Raw genomic sequence first — 25,808 nt, 5'->3', positions numbered from 1 at the left:
GCTTGCTTTTTACTATCTTTCTTCAATATATATTCTGAAGTTAGTGAGGTGTCCTATTTTTTTCCTGTTCTACTTTGGCAAATTAAAGAGAAATAGGAAAATCTTAAGTGAAATTATTTGAGAAAAGGATGTACAGGGAAGGTAAGCTTGTAGGAAGCTTAAAAAGTTTGGTACAAATACTGGTAGGCAGGTGAGAATATAGATCAAGAGATGGCAGTGTCAGCAAGACAAAAGCCAGACCATGAATGGAAGAAAAAGGTAAATGGGAAAATGTCCTAATGAATGTAAACAACAAATTAAATATGTACCTGATGGTGACTTGGCGGTCTGGGCATGACAAGGGCATCAGGTCCTGTAGGATCAAACAAAGGACCTATGTCTTTGGTTTTAATGGCAGTCCAATTGTGAGAAGGACCTAGTGTAGGGAGACGAAAAGGCTTTGGTTTTGGTTTTGGTCTGGACAATTGCCTTTCGTCCTGGGTTCCACTTTTAATTTGTGATATTTGTTCATGAAAGCATTCACCACTGGCATAGCTCTCAGCACTGATGATACCTTGAATCTGGAATTATAGTTAGTGAATTTAGTATTAAAATTAATTGAGTTAATATTCATCATCTATCTTGAGATAGGTGACATCTAGGATACCACTTACACTTAGGTCACACTACACATACATGTACAAGCCTATACTATATACACACTCCTCTGGGTTTTCTGCTATTTTCTTTCTAGTTCTTGTTCTTGTTTATTTCCTCTTATCTCCATGGGGAAGTGGAACAGAATTCTTCCTCCGTAAGCCATGCGTGTTGTAAGAGGCGACTAAAATGCCAGGGGCAAGGGGTTAGTAACACCTTTCTCTTGTATAAATTACTAAATTTAAAAATAGAAACTTTCGTTTTTCTTTTTGGGCCACCCTGCCTTGGTGGGATACGGCTGGTTTGTTGAAAAAAAAAACAACAACAAAATTCTAAACTGTTGTATTTGGGCGCCTCTGCAAACACAGTGATTGTGTCTGAATGATGGTGAAAGTGTTTCTTTTTTTTTTGTTCAACCTACCTCAGAGGGAGATGGCTGACATGGTGCTGTGGTCGGGGACATGGAAGAGGATGCAATACTGACAAGTGCAAAGTACAGCCTCTCATCACTTAACGACGGAGTTCCATTCCTAAGACCACTCGGGTAAACGAAATCGTCGTTAAGTGAGGAGCATATTATAATGGTAGTGGGTTTGTGTCAACCATCTTTGATATTGTCTTAATGTCACCTTTGCACCATTTATAACATTTCTGGTGTATTTTTAAATGTTTATACAGTAGTGTACTGTATATTGTAACAAACAGAACAGAGGAAATCAGGTCTAATATACATTATTTAGGTATGCATACTGGTTAGAGCCCGTCATAAGTCCGAGTTGTCGGCAAACGAGTAAGTCACTACACGAGGAGAGGCTGTAATACATTTTTAGGTTAGGGTGTGAAGAAGTGAGGGAGACTACTTCTCGGTAAAAGTAGGTCTTAGACAGGGATGTGTAATGTCACCATGGTTGTTTAATATATTTATAGATAGGGTTCAATTCAATTCAAGTTTATTCTCTATAAGGGTTACAATGTGGGGTTTACAGGTTTTGGGTATTGTGTGGTTTACATGTTATAAAATACTAATTACAGAGGGGGCCACTAGGACACCTAGCATGGCTAGGCATTTCGAGCAGACTTAGATTATTTCTTAACATTAAATCCTTACAGATTATGGTATTAAGGCTAAGTAACTACATCATAATTTGTGAGTTTAGCAATGTGAATGCTTTTGTTTTGGCACAATACAAGGTGTCTATATTGGAGTATCATAGGCAAACTTATGACTAGTTAGGATTTATTATTTTAAGATTAAGATTAGTATTTCTGGGTTTATAGTCAGTGGGTAAGTGAGTGTAATTGTGAACCACCAGGTGGTTCTCCTGGAGAGTGAAACGTTGCCACAATAAATGTCACATTAGTTGCACTTGTGTCCTTTTACTTTACATATTGTCGGTAATTCTACCAACTTTATTACATGTAGTTAGTTGTCGGGGTGGATCAGGGAGATAGGATGTTTTCTAACTGAAAGTGATGAATGTGTCTGCAGTTCTAGAGTTTTCAGGTAGGGTGTTCCAGATTCTAGGTCCTTTGAAATACATTGAATTTTTGTAAAGGTTTAGTCGAACACAGGGAATATCATAGAGATGTTTGTGTCTGGTGTTATGCCTGTGGATCCTGTCACAATTATCAAGAAAGCATTTTAGGTCAAGGTTAATATTGGAATTTAAGGTCCTGTAGATATAGATTGCACAGTAGTAAGTGTGGATGTTCTGAACAGGGAGTAAGTTTAGATCTATGAAGAGTGGGGGGGGGGGGGTGTTGGTAGGGATGGGATTTAGTTATTCTTACTGCGGCTTTTTGTTGGGTTATTATTGGCTTTAGGTGTGTTGCTGCAGTTGAACCCCAAGCACAGATAGCATAGGAGAGGTATGGATATATAAGTGAATGGTATAGTGTGAGAAGGGCAGTTTGCGGTACGTAGTATCGTATCTTGGAGAGGAGCCCCACCGTTTTGGATACTTTTTTTATGTGTTGGATATGGGTGCTGAAATTTAGGTTGTTGTCGAGGAATAAAGAAGTAAATGCTAGGGTGTTCGGGAGAGGGGTGGGATTAAATTATGGGGAATCAAATACAAAATGGGAATTGACACAGATGCTTTTTGCTGATGATACTGTGCTTATGGGAGATTCTAAAGAAAAACTGCAAAGGTTAGTGGACAAGTTTGGAAGTGTGTGTAAAGGTAGAAAGTTGAAAGTGAACAGAGAAAAGAGTAAGGCGATGAGGGTATCAAATGATTTAGATAAAGAAAAATTGGATATCAAATTGGGGAGGAAGAGTATGGAAGAAGTGAATGTTTTCAGATATTTGGGAGTTGATGTGTTGGCAGATGGATTTATGAAGGATGAGGTTAATCATAGAATTGATGAAGGAAAAAAGGTGAGTGGTGCGTTGAGGTGTATGTGGAGACAAAAAGCGTTATCTACGGAGGCAAAGAAGGGAATGTATGAAAGTACAGTAGTACCAACACTCTTATATGGGTGTGAAGCTTGGGTTGTAAATGCAGCAGCGAGGAGGCAGTTGGAGGCAGTGGAGATGTCCTGTCTGAGGGCAATGTGTGGTGTAAATATTATGCAGAAAATTCGGAGTGTGGAAATTAGGAGAAGGTGTGGAGTTAATAAAAGTATTAGTCAGAGGGCTGAAGAGGGGTTGTTGAGGTGGTTTGGTCATTCAGAGAGAATGGATCAAAGTAGAATGACATGGAGAGCGTATAAATCTGTAGGGGAAGGAAGGCGGGGTAGGGGTTGTCCTCGAAAACGTTGGAAGGAAGGGGTAAGGGAGGTTTTGTGGGCGAGGGGCTTGGACTTCCAGCAGGCGTGCGTGAGCATGTTCAATAGGAGTGAATGGAGATGAATGGTATTTGGGACCTGAAGAGCTGTTGGAGTGTGAGCAGGGTAATATTTAGTGAAGGGATTCAGGGAAACCAGTTATTTTTATACAGCCGGACTTGAGTCCTGGAAATGGGAAATACAATGCCTGCACTCTAAAGGAGGGGTTCGGGATATTGGCAGTTTGGAGGGATATGTTATGTATCTTTATATGTATATGCTTCTAAACTGTTGTGCTCTGAGCATCTCTGCAAAACAAGTGATTATGTGTGAGTGAGGTGAAAGTGTTGAATGATGATGAAAGTATTTTCTTTTTGGGGATTTTCTTTCTTTTTGGGTCATCCTGCCTCGGTGGGAGACGGCCGACTTGTTAAAAAAAAAAAAAAATTAGAAAGAAATATTGAACCCATAGGGTTCATACAGCATCTTGGCAAATGGGAGGCAATCCGGTTCAATGCAATTAAGGGAGGATAATTTCACTTCCTTGGATGAAAAGCCTCTCACCAGCATCAAGGAACCTCCCTCAAGAAAGCAACCACAAAAGTAGCAAACAGTACCTGCCTCAGCAGCAAAGCTAAGAGAATACTAGGCTTCACAGCTAGAAACTTTGAGCACAAAACACCACATACCATACTGACTATAATATACTTGTTAGACTGTATCTTGAATATGCCATCAAGGTTTGGTCTCCAAATTTCAGTAAAGATGAAAATACACAAATAACCCGCACATAAAAGAGAGAAGCTTACGACGACGTTTCGGTCCGACTTGGACCATTGACAAAGTCACACTAACCCTCACTCCCTTTCTTGGTACTTTTTCTCCTGCCCACCTCCGTCACTCTCAAGACTTCATTGAACGGGTTCACTCTCTCCCAACCTGTAAGATGCATAGTCTTGACGTTGAGTCCCTCTTCACCAATGTCCCTCTTGATGATGTCCTTGATTTCCTTAGAGAGAAGGCCCATGAAGGGTTTCTTCATCTCCCTATACCTACTGATGTCTTTCTTGATCTTATCCGCCTCTGTGTGGACTAACTCCTTTTCCTTCCAAGGGAAATATTATTCTCAAACCTTCGGTGTCGCTATGGGCTCTCCTCTCTCTCCTGTCCTTGCTAATCTTTACATGGAATACTTCGAGACTGTTCTTCTTCCTACCCTCGATGTGCAACCTTCACTCTGGCTCCGCTATGTGGATGATATCTTTGCTCTGTGGCCTCATGACTCTAGTCTCTTCCAACCTTTTCTTGAAGCTCTTAATAATCTTGCCCCTTCCATTAAGTTTAAAGCTGAATGGGAATCTAATTCCTTGCTTCCTTTCCTTGATGTCCATGTCCACCGCTCAAATACAGGTTTTTCCTTTTCCGTTTACCGAAAACCTATGCACAGTGGCATGTACATTCACTACTTTTCCTATCATGCTTCCCCTGTCAAGAAAAGTGTTCTTATCTCCCTCTTTCTCCGTGCCCTCCGCATCTGTGATCCTCAGTTCCTTCCAGCAGAAATTTCCACTCTTCATAATTCGTTTTCCCGTCTTGGCTACCCTTCCCATTTCATAGACTCTGCCCTCTCATGTGCTAAATGCAATTTCTTCTCTCCCAAACTCTCTACTCCTGGGAACTCTTCTATCCTCTGCTTTCCCTACATTTCTGGTCTTTCTAATCTCAACAATTCTCTCCGTCCCTTAGACATCAAGCTTACCTTCCGCCAGACTAACACTCTTCGCACTAATCTCGTTCATACCTCTCCTCCCTCTACAGATGTTCCTGGTGTCTACTCTATTTCTTGCTCCTCCTGTCCTCTTCAATACTTCGGAGAAACTGGTCGATCTCTTTCTGACAGACTTAGGGAGCACAAAAATACAATTCTCTTTTCTGTCACGTCAGAGATCATAGCCATCCTATTGACTGGTCTTCTGCTAAAACGGTCTTCCCCACTTCCAACTCGAACAGTCGCCGTCTAGTTGAATCCTCTCTAATACACAACTTTCCTTGTATGAACCTTAGCCCTGGTTTCATCTCTGTAGATGCCTTCCTCTCCCACTACATTGTAAAATGCTCCAAACTTCAGAACACCCGTGACTTAACCTGACTCCTCATTTTTTCTTTTTCTTTTTCTTCTTCTCCCTCTTCCCCTTTCCTCTTTCCTTTTCTCCTCTGGGTTGTCTTTCTCTCTTCTGTCTCGTGTTTCTGTTCCTTCTTCATTTATTTCACCACTTCCCCTTTCACGCGCCTCTGTGCACTTGCTCTCCCTCAGTGGGCACCTAGCTCTCTTGCAGTGCTCCCCTTCCTTTGTACTTGGCTGGCTCGTCTTCCTTATTTCCCACTTCTACCACTACTACTACCTCTTCTACTACTACTACAACTACTGATGAAATTAAGACACATGTGCGGTGTCTGGTTGTCTTTGTTGTGGACGTTTCGCCATCCAGTGGCTGGCTGGATGGAGAAACGTCTATGATAGGGATGCCCAGGTGTTGCGCATGTCTTAATTTCATCTTGTCAGTATTATATACCATTCTTGTACTACTACTACTACTACTACTACCACCACCACCTCTTTCTGCCTATATATAGCCGTCCTGCTCCATTTCTGGTTAGTGTGACTTTGTCAATGGTCCAAGTCGGACCAAAACGTCATCATAAGCTTCTCTCTTTTATGTGCGGGTTATTGTTAAATGTTGATGAAGAAAGATAGGGAAGCTGTGATTTCGTGTATAGGGCAAGGAGGAATAACATCTTGTAGGAGTGAGGAAGAGCCAGTTGTGAGTGTGGGGGGAGTTCGTGAGGCAGTAGGTAAAATGAAAGGGGGTAAGGCAGCCGGGATTGATGGGATAAAGATAGAAATGTTAAAAGCAGGTGGGGATATAGTTTTGGAGTGGTTGGTGCAATTATTTAATAAATGTATGGAAGAGGGTAAGGTACCTAGGGATTGGCAGAGAGCATGCATAGTTCCTTTGTATAAAGGCAAAGGGGACAAAAGAGAGTGCAAAAATTATAGGGGGATAAGTCTGTTGAGTATACCTGGTAAAGTGTATGGTAGAGTTATTATTGAAAGAATTAAGAGTAAGACGGAGAATAGGATAGCAGATGAACAAGGAGGCTTTAGGAAAGGTAGGGGGTGTGTGGACCAGGTGTTTACAGTGAAACATATAAGTGAACAGTATTTAGATAAGGCTAAAGAGGTCTTTGTGGCATTTATGGATTTGGAAAAGGTGTATGACAGGGTGGATAGGGAGGCAATGTGGCAGATGTTGCAGGTGTATGGTGTAGAAGGTAGGTTACTGAAAGCAGTGAAGAGTTTTTACGAGGATTGTGAGGCTCAAGTTAGAGTATGTAGGAAAGAGGGAAATTATTTCCCAGTAAAAGTAGGCCTTAGACAAGGATGTGTGATGTCACTGTGGTTGTTTAATATATTTATAGATGGGGTTGTAAGAGAAGTAAATGCGAGGGTCTTGGCAAGAGGCGTGGAGTTAAAAGATGAAGAATCACACATAAAGTGGGAGTTGTCACAGTTGCTCTTTGCTGATGACACCGTGCTCTTGGGAGATTCTGAAGAGAAGTTGCAGAGATTGGTGGATGAATTTGGTAGGGTGTGCAAAAGAAGAAAATTAAAAGTGAATACAGGAAAGAGTAAGGTTATGAGGATAACAAAAAGATTAGGTGATGAAAGACTGGATATCAGATTGGAGGGAGAGAGTATGGAGGAGGTGAACGTATTCAGATATTTGGGAGTGGACGTGTCAGCGGATGGGTCTATGAATGATGAGGTGAATCATAGAACTGATGAGGGGAAAAGGGTGAGTGGTGCACTTAGGAGTCTGTGGAGACAAAGAACTTTGTCCTTGGAGGCAAATAAGGGAATGTATGAGAGTATAGTTTTACCAACGCTCTTATATGGGTGTGAAGCATGGGTGATGAATGTTGCAGCGAGGAGAAGGCTGGAGGCAGTGGAGATGTCATGTCTGAGGGCAATGTGTGGTGTGAATATAATGCAGAAAATTCGTAGTTTGGAAGTTAGGAGGAGGTGCGGGATTACCAAAACTGTTGTCCAGAGGGCTGAGGAAGGGTTGTTGAGGTGGTTCAGACATGTAGAGAGAATGGAGCGAAACAGAGTGACTTCAAGAGTGTATCAGTCTGTAGTGGAAGGAAGGCGGGGTAGGGGTCGGCCTAGGAAAGGTTGGAGGGAGGGGGTAAAGGAGGTTTTGTGTGCGAGGGGCTTGGACTTCCAGCAGGCATGCGTGAGCGTGTTTGATAGGAGTGAATGGAGACAAATGGTTTTTAATACTTGACGTGCTGTTGGAGTGTGAGCAAAGTAACATTTATGAAGGGGTTCAGGGAAACCGGCAGGCCGGACTTGAGTCCTGGAGATGGGAAGTACAGTGCCTGCACTCTGAAGGAGGGGTGTTAATGTTGCAGTTTAAAAACTGTAGTGTAAAGCACCCTTCTGGCAAGACAGTGATGGAGTGAATGATGGTGAAAGTTTTTCTTTTTTGGGCCACCCTGCCTTTTTGGGAATCGGCCAGTGTGATGATGATAATAAAAAAAAATATTTGTGTATCGTTCCAGTCATGGTATTGTGCCTTTTTTTGTTATTTAAAGATGAAAATATGCTGGAGAGAGTACAGTAAAGAGTAACCAAGCTTGTACCATCATTAAAAAACAAACCATATTAAGACTCAAAGCACTCAGTCTTTTCTCTTGTAAGAAGCAAGAGATTATGCATAGATCTATAGCAGCATCAATGACCCCAGTCACACAGATCTAAGTGACTGACAATGAAAGGGTTACCATAAAGTGTACTGTATGTTATAACTGACAAAGATTTCCTAATATAGTTAGAGAGAATAAAGTCAAATCTATAATACACAATGAGATGCTAAAAAGAACATTGGAAATTTTTTCACAAATGGTGATAAAGAGATGAAACTGATTTGAACAGGGTTTTCTTTGTAACATATGCTTATCAAGATGCATTAATCTCAGTTTCATATTATTGTACCTTATATTCCAGACACTAATAACTAACCTCAACTTCCTTACTTCCAACAGGAAGTGTACTGCCATTCTCCAGTGATGATAAATCCTTTAACATGTATCCAGATCCACGGCCAATCTCCTTTCCCTCTATATCCTGGGAGTTCAAGTAAACATTTTATAAAATTTTTAGAACTGCCTATACATTTTAAAGGTAAATGTCATTTCCCCCAAGGTAGAGCTTCCAAAAGAAAATACATTCATTATTTTCTCCCTAGCTGCCGTTCAAGAAGGGCACAGACATCATGGTTAAATGATGACCCAGATTATAACATTTTTGACATTCTATCATATCATTTTTGGCTCTACTTTTCCAGGTGCTATTCCTGACTTAGGTCAGATCTTCAACAGCACTTTATATTCACTAGTTTTGGGACTTTCTTCCCTTTGGTCATACTGCTCGTGAGATGCGAATTATTAAAAAAAAAAGAAAGACCAGAAATATGAACTGCATGGGTTCATAAGTCGCTTTGACAAATGAGGCAATCCTTTCCAAGAAGAGGTTCACTTCTGATAAACCTCACTTGAAACTATTCTATAATCAACCACAAAAGTAGCAAACTGTACCTGCCTAAGCAAGCTATGAAGAATTCTTGTAAAAAATTTAGCATTAAAATACTACCATATACTATTATTATATCTGTTAGATGTATCCTAAACCATAGGGTCTCCAATTTCTAGAAAGGGAGATAATCACAAATAACCAACTAAAGGGAGGAAGTCATTTTATTCAGAACTGAAAAATTACAATCACATAATCACTCTTTGGTACATGTCTACCGCATAAACTATAATTAAAGAAATTTTGGGAATGAGTGCTTTATTCCAGAGAGCCTGATTTCTTGAGAAAGGATAAGTGTTTCATGAAAATCTTTCGACTTTCTCTGGACAATCTTCCTTCCAAGGAAATATTATTCTAAATACCTTTTCAGTGTATTTGTTTCGTCTCCATTTTTAACTTTCAAAACTTGAGACTTTTCACTGTCACTTCACATGCTAGGATATGGATGACTATCTTTGTCTGTGGCTCATGATCTAGTCTCCAACTCTTCTGAGTCTATAATGTGCTTCATTAAGTTCAAACATGAAAGATCTATCTGTGATGTCATGTCCACCCTAGATACATTAATCATCCGCATGCAATATGCACAGTGGATGTAGCACACTACTTTTGCCATCATGCTTGTAAAAGTATTCTTTCTCCTTTTCCTCCGTTGCCATCGATGTATTACTCAGTTCCTTAAAAGTTAGAAATTCATTTATTTTTTTGATATTCCCATTATGATTGTAAGAAAGTTTTTTTCTTTTTAGTCTGAACCACTATTTTTTCCCTACATTTCTAGTCTTTCAATTCAAAATCTCCATCTAGACAGTTACTTCAGAAGACTAACACTCATGATATGAAAGTCCACCATATCCCCCAGTTTTTTTTTTTTTTTTGTTTTAATACTCAACGGTCGATTCTCTCACAGGACTTAGGGAGCACAAAAATACAATTCTCTCATTCACTCCATCATGCCTCCTAGAGGTCTTCTGCTTTAAACTGCACTTCCCCTCCTTCCAGACTGCAGGCACTGTACTTCCTCTCCAAACTCAACTCCGAGCCCTTTGCCGGTTTCCCTGAGATCCTTCTTAAATGTAAATTGCTCCAAACTTCAGACACCCAAGTATTAAACCCCATTTGTCTCTCTTTCCTCCTTCAACCTTCCTCACCTTTCCTGCTGGTGTCTTCCTCTCTGCTCTTCGTTCCTTCTCTTTTACCCCCTCCCCTCCAACTGCTCTCCTAGTGGGCACCTACCTCTGCTGCTCCTTCCTTTACTTGGCTGACTCACTCTTATTTCCACTTCTCCCTACTTACCTCCATCTCTCTCTACATGTTAAGACCACTCGTGTCGATGCAACGCTTCCCTCAGTGCTCTGGATGAGCGTCTTGTAATCCCAGGTGTCCTGTCTTAATTCTCCAATTAATACCATCTGTCTGCATTATATCACACCACCATGCCCTTTCGCCTATGAACGTCCTGCCTCCATTTCCTGTTATGTGCTTGTCAATGTCCATCACCACGCTCACCCCATAAGGCTTGTAAACGTTATTTTAATGTTGATGAAGAAAAGAAGTTATTGTCTCACAGGCCAAGAGAATACCCATCTTTTTTAAATCTAGATTCACCATTGTGATGGGCGATCCGTGACAGTCCACTCCCAAAATGAAAGTAGCACCTTATGCATAGCTCTGTCTCAACTGATTTTAATTTTGGAGTGCACCTAATCTTTTATAATGTATAAGAGTAAGTTACCTTTGCGGGGCATTCACTTTTTCTTCTTTGCAAGCTACAAAAGATCAAAATTAATAGTCTGTATATCCCTTTAGGAAGTTCTTATGAAGAATTAGTGTCATCAGAAAGGGAAGCAGATGAACAAGGCACTTTGGAAGGTAGTGATTCCAGTGTTTACAGTCGACTTTGCAACTAGTATTTAGATTAAGGCTCAGTCTTTAAATATGATTGAAAGCATACAGGTGACATCAGATTCAGTCTTGTTGAAGGCTAGTTACTGAAAGAAAGATTTCTTCAATCTTAGGCTCAATTAGAGTATACTCGAAGAGAATATTATCTTCAGTAAAGTACTCTAGACATGATTGCAATGTCACGTGTTGTTTAATATATTTATAGATGGGTTTAAATCATAAATGCCAAGGTCTTGCAAATCTGTTCAAATGATGTCACATAAACGAGTGTCACAGTCTACTTTCCTAAAGCCTGCCTTGGGAATCTCTGAACAGTTGCAGTACTTTGTGAATTTTTGTCAAAGGTTAGTGAATACAAACAGTTTACAGGTACAATTATATGAAAGACTGATTCGTTTATAATTTGCATTCATTTTAGTGCCTTTGCATGTTATAAAAGGAACTAGACATGCTGCAAGTGAGGGGTACTTAGCTCTGTGATACATTTTTCAACATAGGCAAATAAATACTCAGAGCTATATCCCACCCTTATTTGTGAACATTATGAATGTTTATCCCGAGAAGGCTGGCGGATGTCATGTCTGTCATTTTGAATATAATGCACGAACTATTTGTTCAGGACGATCAAACTGTCTTCCTGCAGGCTGAGAAGGTTTGTTAGTGTTCAGACATGTAGAGAGAATCACGGGACTTCTCTATCTCAGTGAAACGATTTAAAAGTTAATCAAAGATTTTTCTTCAGGGCTTCCCAAATGACCTTTTAAGTATCAAATGTTTTAATACTCTACGTCTGTTGATGTGACAAATCCCATTTATGTTCTCAGGGACTTTCTTAGATAGTAATGCCTCACCCCTAAAGGTTTATGTTCAGTTTAAAAATTGTAGTGTAAAGCATTCTCAACAGTGTGAGTGAATTGTGAAGTTCTTTTTTGGGCCACCTGCTTCTTTAATTCTCTCTTTTATCCATAATATCTTTCTCTTCATCACTTCTACCCTTTTTTTAAAAGATGAATATGCTAAGTACATTTGTCCCAAGTTTTACCATCTTAAACAACCATATTAAGACTCAAAGCACTCCTTTCTCTCGATTTTGCACACATTTCCTGTAACACAGATCTATACTGACAATGAACACCATAAATGTACTTATTTAAACTGACAATTTCCTAATATTTAGAATAATCACTATATCCATGAATGCTAAAGCACATCTTCTTCACAAATGGTGTTAAATGCTGATTGAACAGGGTTTCCTACTATGCTTATAAGATGCTTATCTCTTTCATTTATTGTCCTTGTATCCATCTGACCTTTACTACTTCCTGTACTTCAACAGAAGTGATCTGCCATTCTCATGTGCCTTTAACATGTATCCAGATCCGAAGTCTCCCTTCCTCTTTATCTGACAATAAACATTATAAATAAACTCTGTACATTTAAAGGCTACATCATTTCCAAGTAGATAGTACTTATTATTTCCTCTTTTAGCAAAATCATGTAAATATAAATTAAACCTTTCTATACATTCTCAATCATGGCTCCTTTATCATTCTACTTACATCTTCAAGCACTTTTTCAAAGTATACATATCTCCCCTCTCTAAAAATAATCTCATTTAGCATCTAAAAGTCAACAATTACTCTTTCATTGTTTCAAGGCTCCTAAAAGTTTAGAAATGCATTCTACGAAAAATCTTCTCTCTAAATCCTCTTTATGACAAACAAACAGAACTATATGAAGCAGCTATCTGATCTAATTTGTTTAATCACATGATTCTTGAATCTTACAATTATGATTCTCTTTTCAACTTCCAAAGATATTTAACAATAAACCCTTTTTGCTCTAACTTCTCTAGTAATTACTCAGATTTAATCTATTCATTTCCACACTGAAACCCTCCTTCTACTCAAGATTGATGGACTGAACACATCGACTCAAGGTTGAGGGACTGATTACCTCATTCTCCTCCTGTTCTTCAAGTTTCTCCTATGTATGGACTGATGAAGCCACTGTGTGGCGAAACGTTTCCTCAATAAAGATACCCAAGAGTTGCACATGTGTCTAATTTATCAACATGAAAAGGTGTATAGTATTACCTTTGCAATATAAAGAAAAAGCTAATTACTTCCTCAAAAAAAAAAAAATTCTGAGCATAAAAAAGATCTCAGCTGTGTCAAGTATAGAGAACAATTTATGTACAGTACTACTAGAGGCCTTCTCAGTGGCTACCTTCAGGATGACCGATCTGTTTTTCACAATCAACACTGCATCACCTTCCCAATTCTTGTGTTTCTTTCGAGAAAGCTTGCACCAAACTACCGAATAATATCTGAAAAATGTAGACAACTTGTACAAAAAATCCAATATTGTATACATTTTATACATTAACAATCTTTGACTAATGTATTCCTATACTTTTGCTAGTGCACTCAGCTCACACACTGAGGTCTGTGGTTCGATCCTCAGTACAGGTGGAAACATCAGGACATGTTTCCTTAAAACACCTGCTGTCCCTGTTCACCTAGTAGTAAAATAGACTGGCTGGTGCGGGTCGCATCCTGGGGACAAAACTAACCTAATTTACCCAAAATGCTCTGCATAACAAGGGGCTTTCTATGTAGTAGTATATATTGTACATGTACCTGTAGAAATAATGATTATTATATTATTATTTTTTACAACATGTCAGCCATCTCCCACCGAGGCGGGGAAACCCCAAAAAGAAACATTTTCACCGTCATCCACACATAATCACTACCTTTGCAGAGGCGCCCAGATACAACAGTTTAGATGCCACTCCAAACAGCCAATATCCCAAACCCCTCCTTTAAAGTATAGGCATTGTACTTTCCACCTCCAGGACTCAAGCCTGGTTAACTGGTTTCCCTGAATCCCTTCACAAAATATTATCCTACTCACACTCCAACAGTTCATTAGGTCACAAAAAACACTTTTCTTTTTTTTTACATTTCAGCAACTGCAAACATTTGTTTGTGGCTTCATTTCATCAAATATTAGCAAAATGCTATGCATACTACAGGAGTCACGGAAAATACGTTCATCTAACAAAATTTCTCCAAAAATATACTAAATACTGTATAGCTACTACATTTTATTTCTACATTGGCTGTTTCCTGCCAAGGTAGGATGACTCAAAGGAAATGCAGTCATCATTATTTACTCAATAGTTATCTTGCCAAAAATGTGTGGAAATCACAAATCTAATAACACCTTGAACTACAACGTCTCAACACATCCTTCAGAGCATCACCACTGCACTGTCCGTGTCCCGTGTACAGGAATCAAGCCCAGCTAAGAGATCATAAACAAATAGTACTTTGATCGTACACCAACAGCACGTTAAATCCCTAAAAGGACTTCTCTATTTTCTTACTATTAATTTGAAAAATAATAATGATCTTTAAGACCTTTAATATAAATTGTGAGGACTCACAGCCTCAGAATACATAAAAAGACAGAGGAAAAATATTTGGATTTCTCCCTGAAGCCATTTGAATATTCTGCTTCTACTAACATATCTTTAACCCTTTGACTGTTTCAGGCCCCTCTCTGAAACTGTCATTCTATGTCGCTCAATTTTTAAAAAAAAAATTATTTTTTCTTATGAAATGATAGAGAATATTTTCCCGATGGTAATGACACCAAAAGTTCAAAATTTGGTCGAAAACTCATGGAATTATGCTCCTGCGAATTTAGCGGTCTCGGCGACATAAGCGTATTGGCGATTTCGCCGAATTTGAGCCCTATTTTCAGCCAATTCCATTGTTCCAGTTGACCAAACTCATAGCTATTTCTTTAGAACTCCATTTTATCTATCAGCTGAGTACAAGAAACCTCCCATTTACTAATTTGGACTACCCAATATGGTGGTCAGAAATTGGCAATTTGGCCAATTTCACGCAAACTAAAAAAGATGCCAATTTCAAAATAGGGTCCAGAATAAACAAGGTAGACATTCGTGGCACTAAAATAACATATGCTCTGTTCATTAGTCACATCTCTAGGCTGCTCTTATATTATTATTGCTTTCTATTTTGATTTTTTATTCATACAAAAAATACAAAATTTACTGTTATGCAGACTACTGCATTATTGTAAAAATGGTATAAATAATATCAGTGCACTAGTGAAAGAATATTAAACTCCCCAGTTGACGTGTATTGGACGTGTGGTGTGATTTATTTACTCCTGAACATTGGTAAAAATCGAACATTTCCGCTACTTTGAGCTCAGTTTCAAGGTCGTTTTCATTGTCAAAGAAATGAAAATCATCTCTACTTCTGTAATATGTTTTCCATTTTATCACCTAAGACCATGAAAACGCGAATACAACGATAAATACTATACGAAAATACACCTCAAAGTCGGCGTTTTATTCCAAAAAAACAATCAAGTTTTTTTTTTCTCATTACGCAATGTGTGCTGCAGGATTTTTTTTATGTGGTGCACACTGACCACACAGACCCATTCTCTCACATGTGGGCCTACCAGCTTTCTCCCGCTTGATTTGAAGCCGCTAGAATTATTGAGTATACAGTACAGTGGACCCCCGGTTAACGAACTTTTTTCATTCCAGTAGTATGTTCAGGTGCCAGTACTGACCGAATTTTTTCCCATAAGGAATATTGTGAAGTAGATTAGTCCATTTCAGACCCTCAAACATACACGTACAAACGCACTTACATAAATACACTTACATAATTGGTCGCATTTGGAGGTGATCGTTAAGCGGGGGTCCACTGTATGTCAGAAACATTGGCTCGTAAGACGTATTTATACGTCGAAAACAGTCAAAGGGTTAATAAATGAAGAAATAGGCATAAAAAATAAAAAATACTAACTAATAAATTAATAATAATGATTTTTTTTGTTTTGTACTGGCTGTCTTATTACCAAAAATCTAGTTAAACATGGTTATGACCCATATTTCAAACAATTAAGAACAAATTTTGACACAAAATATGACATTAAGAGTCCTTGGGCAAGTATTATAGAGAAATTTATTAAAAAAAAAAAAAAAACTGCTGTTTTTTTATTTAGCATCAATGAATGCATTTAAAATTAGGACAGAACATTTCTGAACACCTGTACTAAAAATCAAAATCATGAACAATGTAAAATTAATGAAGGAAACTGTTGAAAATTAGACAGTTAAGAACATAAGAATGTAGGAACACTGCAGAAGGCCTACTGGCCCATACGAGGCAGGTCCTTATCAAAATGACATCTACCTAAAGCTACTCAAGAAATAACTCCCGTACCCCTTGACACCAATCAAACCCAGCCCCTCCCACTCATATATTTGTCCAGTCTCTTCTTAAAGCTACCCAAGGTCCTAGCCTCTATCACCCCACTGGGAAGACTGTTCCACGCATCTACAACTCTGTTAGAAAACCAGTACTTACCTATGTCCTTTCTAAATCTAAATTTATCCAACTTAAATCCATTATTCCTGGTTCTTACCTGGTTTGACACCCTTAATGATTAAAATAAAAATAAATAAAAACAAAATTAAACCTCAAAACATTGCTTACTGTCATGGTAAGGCTTTGCTAGAGTACGACAAAGTTACAGCAATAGGAGGAAATACATTACATGAAGCGCTAAACTTACATGGGTCATGCTGAATAAGTTGTGGAGGTTCAATCCTCTGTCCACTAATCAGGAAACTAACTGCTTAACTTTATTTGCCTAGTATCATTAATAAGACAAGAAAGGAATTTCAGTGGTCATTTTATGAGGTAGTGAATTGTCTCTTACTTTATTTTTTGAGGCTCCTGATTCTCTTCTGCTGAAGCACTATAAAGACAATGCCCTTGGTTCATCTCTGGTTTTTGCCATGGTCTTCCATATCCAGTTAACTTTGTTGATGGTACATGGAAGTGCCTTCCTGGAAGTTTATTATTATGGCTACAAGAGATATTTAGTACATTGCTGCCAGTTTCCTGCAATGGAGACAACAGTGTATCTTGGCCTGGAGCATTATGTAGCCTGTCTTGCTTGTTATCAGGCTCAGGTAATGAAGTTCCATGATCTGAACTTTTAGTGCAGTGACTAGCAGAGCTGCTACTAGCAGTACCCAGTGTAGCATCTGGATTCTTAATCAAAGACAGGATGTCCGAAGGACTTCGAAGCGGGCCCTCTTTTGTCTTAAGAAAGGGTACACTTGATTCTAGAATGTGTGAAATTAGAATAACTATATTAGCATCATATTCAGTGTAGCAAATTTTTAATTATCCCAAACAAAATCATCTGACATTTGACAAATTTATCTTGCTGATACAGACCCAAGAAACAAAAATTTGTAAATAACAAAAAGGCACAATACCGTGACTGGAACAATACACAAACAATCAGCACGTAGAAGAGAGGAGCCTATGACGACGTTTCGGTCTGATTTGGACCGAAATTGTCCAAGTCGGACCGAAATGTCGTCGTAGGCTCCTCTCTTCTATGTGCGGGTTGTTTGTGTAAAAATTTGTAATATAGAGAATTAGAGTAATTTCACAATCAGTAAGTACTTGTGAGAAAGCAGAATTTAAAGTGTGAAGAATGGTTTGAAAAACCGACAAGTTGAAGATTGAGACACTTATGCAGCATATGGGAATCTTTATTCAGGAAACGTTTCGCCACACAGTGGCTTCATCAGTCCAATACAAAGAGGAAGGCGTAAGGAGAGGAGGAGAATGAGGTAATCAGTCCCTCAACCTGGAGTCGATGTGTTCAGTCCATCAATCTTGTAGAATGTACAGCATAGGGCCGTAGACGTGGCTTATATACTGTAGTGAGGTGACGTGAAGCAGATGGAGGCGGGGTCATAGTGGTACCATCCACTAGTCGAAGTAGGTCTTCGTCCAAAGGTTGAACAAGTGTTGAAGAATTCTTTGTAACAAGACCCCATGATGCTGCCGTGTCTGACAGTTGTGATGAATGGTTTGAAAAACCGACAAGTTGAAGATTGAGACACTTATGCAGCATATGGGAATCTTTATTCAGGAAACGTTTCGCCACACAGTGGCTTCATCAGTCCAATACAAAGAGGAAGGCGTAAGGAGAGGAGGAGAATGAGGTAATCAGTCCCTCAACGCCTTCCTCTTTGTATTGGACTGATGAAGCCACTGTGTGGCGAAACGTTTCCTGAATAAAGATTCCCATATGCTGCATAAGTGTCTCAATCTTCAACTTGTCGGTTTTTCAAACCATTCATCACAACTGTCAGACACGGCAGCATCATGGGGTCTTGTTACAAAGAATTCTTCAACACTTGTTCAACCTTTGGACGAAGACCTACTTCGACTAGTGGATGGTACCACTATGACCCCGCCTCCATCTGCTTCACGTCACCTCACTACAGTATATAAGCCACGTCTACGGCCCTATGCTGTACATTCTACAAGATTGATGGACTGAACACATCGACTCCAGGTTGAGGGACTGATTACCTCATTCTCCTCCTCTCCTTACGCCTTCCTCTTTGTATTGGACTGATGAAGCCACTGTGTGGCGAAACGTTTCCTGAATAAAGATTCCCATATGCTGCATAAGTGTCTCAATCTTCAGAATTTAAAGTACAAGCAGTAGAAAATATGTATGCCAATATTTAACCTTTTCAGGGTTGGTCCCATAGTACTACTACAGTTGAAGCCAGGGTCGGTCCTGTAGTTCTACGACATGACTCAGTTCACTCAGATAAGATGTGAACAGTAAATTTGGGCCTAGAAGTGAGAGAATGGGTCTATGAAGTAAGTGTGCACCCTATATAAAAAAAATCCTGCACCAAGCAATGCATAATGGGAAAGCCTTTGACTGTGTTCTTTGTTTAAAACAGAGAATTTGCAGTGCATTTTTGTATGGTTTTTATGGTTGTATTATTGGTTTCTTGGTCTCTTTTGATAGAATGGAAGATACATTACAAAATAAAGATGATTTTGTTTGGTTTCAGGACTGAATATAGCTTGAAATTGAGCTCAAAGTAGTGGAAACATTCGATTTTTGCTGATATTCCAGAGTACACATATGACATTACTCATCTAATACGTGTCCAACCGGCCACTCTAATGTGCATTTAGGAATGCACTGACATTATTTATACAATTATTACAATAGTGCAGTAGTCTGCGTAGCAATAAATCTTCTATTTTTTGAGAAGAGAAATTCAAAATGGACAGCAAGCATAATACAAGAGAGGCCTGGAGACGTGACTAATAAACAGAGAAAATATTTTTTTTCAGTGCCAGGAATGTCTACATTGTTTATTCTGAACCCTATTTTCAAATTGTCAATTTTTTAATTTTGTGTGAAACTGGCCAAATTACCGATTTCTGATCACTTGATTGGGCAGTTTGTTGTACCCAGTCGATAGAACAGAAGGAATACTAATGAAACAATGAGTTTGGGTGACTGGAACAACAGAATTGGCTGAAAATAGGGCTCAAAGTGGGTGAAATCACCAATGTTTAAATATTGAAACCATAATAAATCATCAAAAGGAGCCGACAAATTTTTCTAGTTTTCTTAAACAAGATACGATACAGTACAAAGGGCTCAGTAGCATTTCCCAGCCAGCTTCCTACATTTTTACCATACTGCTTGATGGTGGGTACATTATATTGAACTTCATGACCTGCACATACTTCACTAAAGTTGCCTTCCTTGCCTCCTTAAAACTTTCCGCTGTATAGTACACAATACACACAATGATAAATCTGCTTACTAATTAAATAACTGTTCATATATGTTGATCAAACAATTCTTCAAGTTTTTTAGAGTTCCACTAAAAAACTGAAAAGAGAATCTGCACCTGGATTTGGAAACATCAGCCTCTGCAGCGCCCAAAATAATCTCTATAAAATAAATATATGCCTCCTGGATACTAGGAAAACAATCACTGACCATCAGAGTGAACATGGTTGTTGTTATAAAAGTCTCTGTAACTGCCAAGTTTGACCCTTGAAATGTAACTTATAGTGGAAGTTTCAGCCACTTTTGAAAGTTTCTACATACATCTGAACCCTGAGAATTGCATGAATTAGGTTCCAGGAGGTGGATAAAAGCAAATTTTGCATGTCTACATTATTTATACGGTTTAGACAGCCATACTATATATATTTAAAAATTGTTCTAATCTGTTTAATAATCACATTAATAAGAAAGAATAATCACATTTTCAATGAAATCTTATGGCTAATTTTCAATTTAGGGATCATTTGCCAAGAAAATACAGGCACAAAAAACAGTAATAAACAAAGCTATGTGTGAAATGGCTTTCAGTAAAAGTACTGATAAATCAAAATATGCAGATTATGAAGCATGTGAATTCCATTGTTTGACTGTACTGCCATTTTAAACAGCAGCACATTATTTAGAAAATAAATGCTCTCACCACCAGTCTGTGTATTTATACACTGTCGTTTAACTTGAGGGCCAGTAAATGGCGGACTGAATGCTGCTCTCTTGTGTAGTTGTGAGGGAGCGGCTGAACGTCTCATTGTCACCTTGCTGCAAACTGCAACAAAACAACTCATTAACTTTTGATAGTGATTTAGTATAAATACTGTAGTTCTTTTCCTTTAAGCTACATTCAGTCTTCAAGTAGTAGAAATATTTCACTAACACCTACCTGACCACAACAGACAAAAATAACATACAGTGGAACCTCAGTTTTTGTTTGCCCTGGTTTTTGTCGAATTCGGTTTTCGACAACTTTTTTCGTCAAAATATTGTCCCAAATTTTCATTCATCACCTCGGTTTTCGTCCACCGTACCAAACACATCTGTCTGCAGGCGCCCACACAAAGCATCCCACACATGCATTCTGAGTCAGTCTGGCTTTGTTTCTCGTCGAGTGAACATTATCCTGCGCATTCATATGAAACATTTCATAATAAGCCATTGTTTTTTGTGCTTGCTTGAGTGCAACTGCTAAATAAGTCACCATGGAGCCAAAGAAAGTTCCGAATGCCAGCCCTTTGATAAAAAAAGGCAAGAAACACGATACAGTTCAATGGTGGTAGAAGGTGGTAGTGATGGTGGTAGAGGGTGGTAGTGATGATGGTAGAGGGTGGTAGTGATGGTGGTAGAGGGTGGTAGTGATGGTGGTAGAGAGTGGTAGTAGTTGTGATGATGGTAGAGGGTGGTAGTGATTGTGGTAGAGATAACCTCTCCTCCCTCTTCCCTCCTTGCCGTCTTCCATACGCCAACAAGAGTCTTCAATAAAGGTAAAAGTGATTTAAATGTTCATTTATCCATCTCATTAGTGCTTTATATTTATTTCTCATTGTTTTCTGTATGTAAAACTATTGTTATTCTCTATAAAATGTATTTTTCGTTAATATTTTTGAGCGTCTGGAACGAATTAATTGGATTTATATTATTTCTCATGAGAAATATTGCTTCAGTTTTCGTCGAATTCGGTTTTCGTCAGACTCTCTGGAACGAATTAAAGACAATAACCGAGGTTGCACTGTATAAGCACAATGGGATATTAATGTACAGTACATACGTTATACTATATTGTAGTTACAAGCATAGTGCTTGTAGTATGCAAGGTAATTCTTGAAGGACAAATATATATTTTGAAGAGACAATTAATACTTATAAACATGTGTTTCAACAAAAGGTGAAACATTTTTTATACAGAAAATTAGCATTATTTTCTTGAAGAAAAAAGTGGAAATCCAGAGGCATGCAACAAAAGAAAGACTGAAATTAAAACATAAATTTACAACAAAGAAAGAGAAAGCACTGGAAATGCACTTGTTAGAAAACTGGAAAAGACATTTTATCCCAGAAAAATTATACCATACACAAATAACCCGCACATTAGAAGAGAGGAGCTTACGACGACGTTTCGGTCAGACTTGGACCATTTACAAAGTCACACTGACTTTGTGTGACTTTGTAAATGGTCCAAGTCGGACCGAAACGTCATTGTAAGCTCCTCTCTTCTATGTGTGGGTTATTTGTGTATCATTCCAGTCACGGTATTGTGCCTTTTTTTTTTTTGTTATAAATTATACCATAAAATGTTTTGTAAAAAACTGAGGGGGGAAAGATGTGTGTTAAACATCAATTTTAAATTAAAGAGAAATCTGTAAAGTTACAGTACAAAATATATGTCATTACTAGCAGAGTAATACAGTAGCTGTTGCAAAAGATGCAAGCAGATGTAGTGAAGCACAGGTACTGAAAAATAAAATACAGTAATTATAGATGGGAAATGATTAGTTTAATGGTAATTGTACTCCTATAAATTCAAATGGGTACCTGTTAATTACAGAAGTAAAGTAAAGTAAAGAAAAGTAGAGTAAAGTTTATTTCTTTGTAAAGGTTACAATGTGTAATTACAATTTTGATTTGCTAAGTACAAAGATAGCCACTATCATGCCGAGGCATTTTGGGCAAACTAATCCTAATACATAAGATAATGGTACATAGTAACTATACTTAAAACTAGACAAGTATTAGTGGTTAGTTATTTTACAATCTTATTTAAACTTAATACAATCTTATTTAAACTTAGTAAAGTGAGTAGGGTTCGCTAAAATAAGCTTGAAATTGCACACAAAATCATAGTACTAATGGGTCTTTAATTCAATAAAAATATTCCATGAGTATTACAAAGTGAGGTCTAGATGTGTCTCAGATCAAATATATATGTACAATGCATAAATCCTATTCCTAATCTTTTCAACTTATTAATCGTATGTTAATTTTAAGTTTACCCAAAATGCACTTGCATACAAGTTGCTTTTGGCATGTACACTCAACTATTATATTCCTTTGTACAACCATGTATCATGTCAAAATAAATTTATTACTATTGTTATTATTATAATTTTTGTCAGTACATTATTATTATTATTATTATTATAATCAAAATTATAATAATAATAATAATCTCTTCAAATACGGTACTCTACACAGCAACTCCAAGGCTGAGGGACTGATTACATCATCTTTTGTATATAGTTCTACTGTCTTCAAGTTATTTCCTAGAATCTGTATTGATAAAGCCACTGGTTGGCAAAATATCTACAATTAAAGATACCCAGATGTCACAAATGTGTCTAATTTTCATCGTTGGTATTGTATATCATTCATGTACAGTTATGGAGTGAATGGTGATGAAAGTTTTTCTTTTTTAGGCCACCCTGCCTTGGTGGGATTCAGCTGATGTGTTAATAAAATAAAATAATTTTTAACATTATTAGTAAAGACAATGGCAGTAGGGGAAATTTTGGTATTTTCAGGCAGTGAGCTCCAAATTTTTGCATCTTTTATTTCCATGGAGTTTCTGAACAAGCTGAGTCGTACATATTTATAAAATTGCTCACAAGCAGTATCCAGAATATCATAACAAGTTTCTCAAAGTTGGGAACCAAAACCAGTATGGTACTAGTGGAAGCGAACACAACTTTGTAATACCCACAGTAGGCTGTCAGGCCTCAAACACCTTTAACTGTACAGTAATAAAGGAGCGGAATGGACTGTCTGTCATAGCACGAGCCAGTTCAGGAAGAGCTAAAAGGTACTTAATGAATGAAGCTACAAAAAGGGAGGAGAATGATTTCTTGTATAGCTAACATTGGTGTACCTATTCCTTTAAGCTGATCCTCTCTTTAATGTTAATGTAAATTATTCGGTTTACCTATTTCTAGTACAGTATACACATATCTCCTTTTATTGTAACTGATTTTCACACAGTTAGGTTACTTAGCTGCTTTAACTTTTAAGGTTTAAATAATATATTACAAGGATCCAATGGAAATAAATCACTTTGACTTTTTTTGGGTTACTCTAGGTAATTTACGCTATGTATGATAATTATATTTATGTATATCTGTGCCTAAGTAAACTTATTTATTTACTTAATTACCCAAAGGAAATTAGTCACTCTGACTTTTTGGGTTATCCCAGGTTCTCTACATATATGGTGGCCTGGTGGCTAAAGCTCCCGCTTCACACACGGAGGGCCCGGGTTCGATTCCCGGCGGGTGGAAACATTCGACACATTTCCTTACACCTGTTGTCCTGTTCACCTAGCAGCAAATAGGTACCTGGGTGTTAGTCGACTGGTGTGGGTCGCATCCTGGGGGACAAGATTAAGGACCCCAATGGAAATAAGTTAGACAGTCCTCGATGACGCACTGACTTTTTTGGGTTATCCTGGGTGGCTAACCCTCCGGGGTTAAAAATCCGAACGAAATCTTATCTTATCTTATCTATGTAACTGTATTTGTCTATACATGAATAAACTTACTTAGTTTAACTTCAGAAAAGTCAGCGACTTTATTCCATTAATAATTTACATATATCGCTATGTATGATAATTGTAGTTAACCTAATTTGTGTAACTGTACTTACGTATACCTAAATAAACTTACTTATTATTATGTAAGACAATTATAATCATCCAAAATTGTGTAAAATTAGGTCAACTTAGCAGCAGCAGCAACAAACCTCCCGCTCACTCCTGTTACTGTTGGCGTTGTTAAGGGTCATTAAAGCTTACCTCTTATTGAACCCTAGTAAATTGATTCAAGTTCAGGTACACATAAATACAGTTACATAAATTATTATACATAGAAGCATATGTGTAGATTACCCAGGTTAACACAAAAAAATTGTGACTTATTAAAATTGGAGTTAGTTTATTTAGTCACAGATACACATAAGTAAGTTTATTCAGGTATAGGTACACATAAATAGTTACATAAATTATCATACATAGCACCAGTAAATAAACAAGTTTATTTAGGTACAGGTATATATAAATACAGTTACATAGGTTTTCATACATAGCAGCATATGTATAGATTACCTAGGATAACCCAACAGTGTCAGACAAAAATGACAAAGTGCTATTATAATACATCGTGTAATCTGTCAGTGGCCTTATAAACCCTAACATCATACAGTAAATTACCTAGGTTAACCCCCCCCCCCCCCCCCCAAAAAAAAAAAAAAAAAAAAATCACAGTGACTTATTTCCATTGGGGTCCTTGTAATGTCTTATTTTAAACTTGAAAGGTAAAACGTAAACTCAACTGTGTTAAAATCAATTATAACAAAAGGAGATACAATAGGGATAAAGTAAACTGAGTTATTTACATTAACATTAAAGAGAGGATCAGCTTACAATAATGGGTACACGAATATTAGCTACACAAGAAATTACTCTCCTCCCTGTCTGTAGCTTCATTTATTAGGTGCGTTTTAACTCTTCCCAGAAGTCCGGGGAAATATATCCAAATATGGGCGGGAATTATGAAACAAAGGTTTCCTCCGAAAAGAGCCACGGAAAGACATTGTTCCAGATTAGGTTATCCTAGGAAATTTACACATATACTATGTCTGATAATTTGTGTAACTATTTAAATAAACTTAAGAGGTGAGGTGGATCCCCTTGCCTGAACCCACAATCAGAGGCCAACACATTGATGGGGAACAGTGTAATAAAGAAAGCGAATGCCAGACTGAAGTTCCTGTATAGACAAGCACAGTGTCTACCTACTGAGGCTCGCAGGACCCTAAGATAAGATAAGATAAGATTTCGTTCGGATTTTTAATCCCCGGAGGGTTAGCCACCCAGGATAACCCAAGAAAGTCAATGCGTCATCGAGGACTGTCTAACTTATTTCCATTGGGGTCCTTAATCTTGTCCCCCAGGATGCGACCCACACCAGTCGACTAACACCCAGGTACCTATTTGCTGCTAGGTGAACAGGACAACAGGTGTAAGGACACTCGTCGAAATGTTTCCACCCGCCGGGAATCGAACCCGGGCCCTCCGTGTGTGAAGCGGGAGCTTTAGCCACCA

The 25,808-nt window shown here is 38.1% G+C and overlaps 1 protein-coding gene across 2 annotated transcripts in view; it reads right to left on the bottom strand.

Annotated features, from left to right (window-relative positions):
* Window positions 1-24,499, bottom strand: part of LOC138851034 (DNA repair and recombination protein RAD54B-like) — a 37,888-nt gene extending 13,389 nt beyond the window's left edge. Inside the window, exons 1-6 of one of the 2 annotated variants that reach the window (XM_070086793.1) lie at window positions 24,373-24,499; window positions 20,370-20,492; window positions 16,748-17,159; window positions 13,196-13,295; window positions 8,492-8,596; window positions 309-560 (exon numbers count right to left, since the gene is read on the bottom strand). In XM_070086793.1, coding sequence (XP_069942894.1) covers window positions 309-560; window positions 8,492-8,596; window positions 13,196-13,295; window positions 16,748-17,159; window positions 20,370-20,475 — 975 coding nt within the window. In that variant the 5' untranslated portion in view covers window positions 20,476-20,492; window positions 24,373-24,499. The remainder of the gene's footprint in view (window positions 1-308; window positions 561-8,491; window positions 8,597-13,195; window positions 13,296-16,747; window positions 17,160-20,369; window positions 20,493-24,372) is intronic. The other variant, XM_070086794.1, reaches the window with a different exon arrangement.
* Window positions 24,500-25,808: the final 1,309 nt, after the last annotated feature.

The sequence above is a fragment of the Cherax quadricarinatus genome, chromosome 19, assembly GCF_038502225.1.
Source record: "Cherax quadricarinatus isolate ZL_2023a chromosome 19, ASM3850222v1, whole genome shotgun sequence".
Lineage (NCBI taxonomy): Eukaryota > Metazoa > Arthropoda > Malacostraca > Decapoda > Parastacidae > Cherax > Cherax quadricarinatus.
The sequence above is the reverse complement of the archived record's forward strand: the minus strand, read 5'-3'. Positions and strand labels throughout refer to the sequence as shown.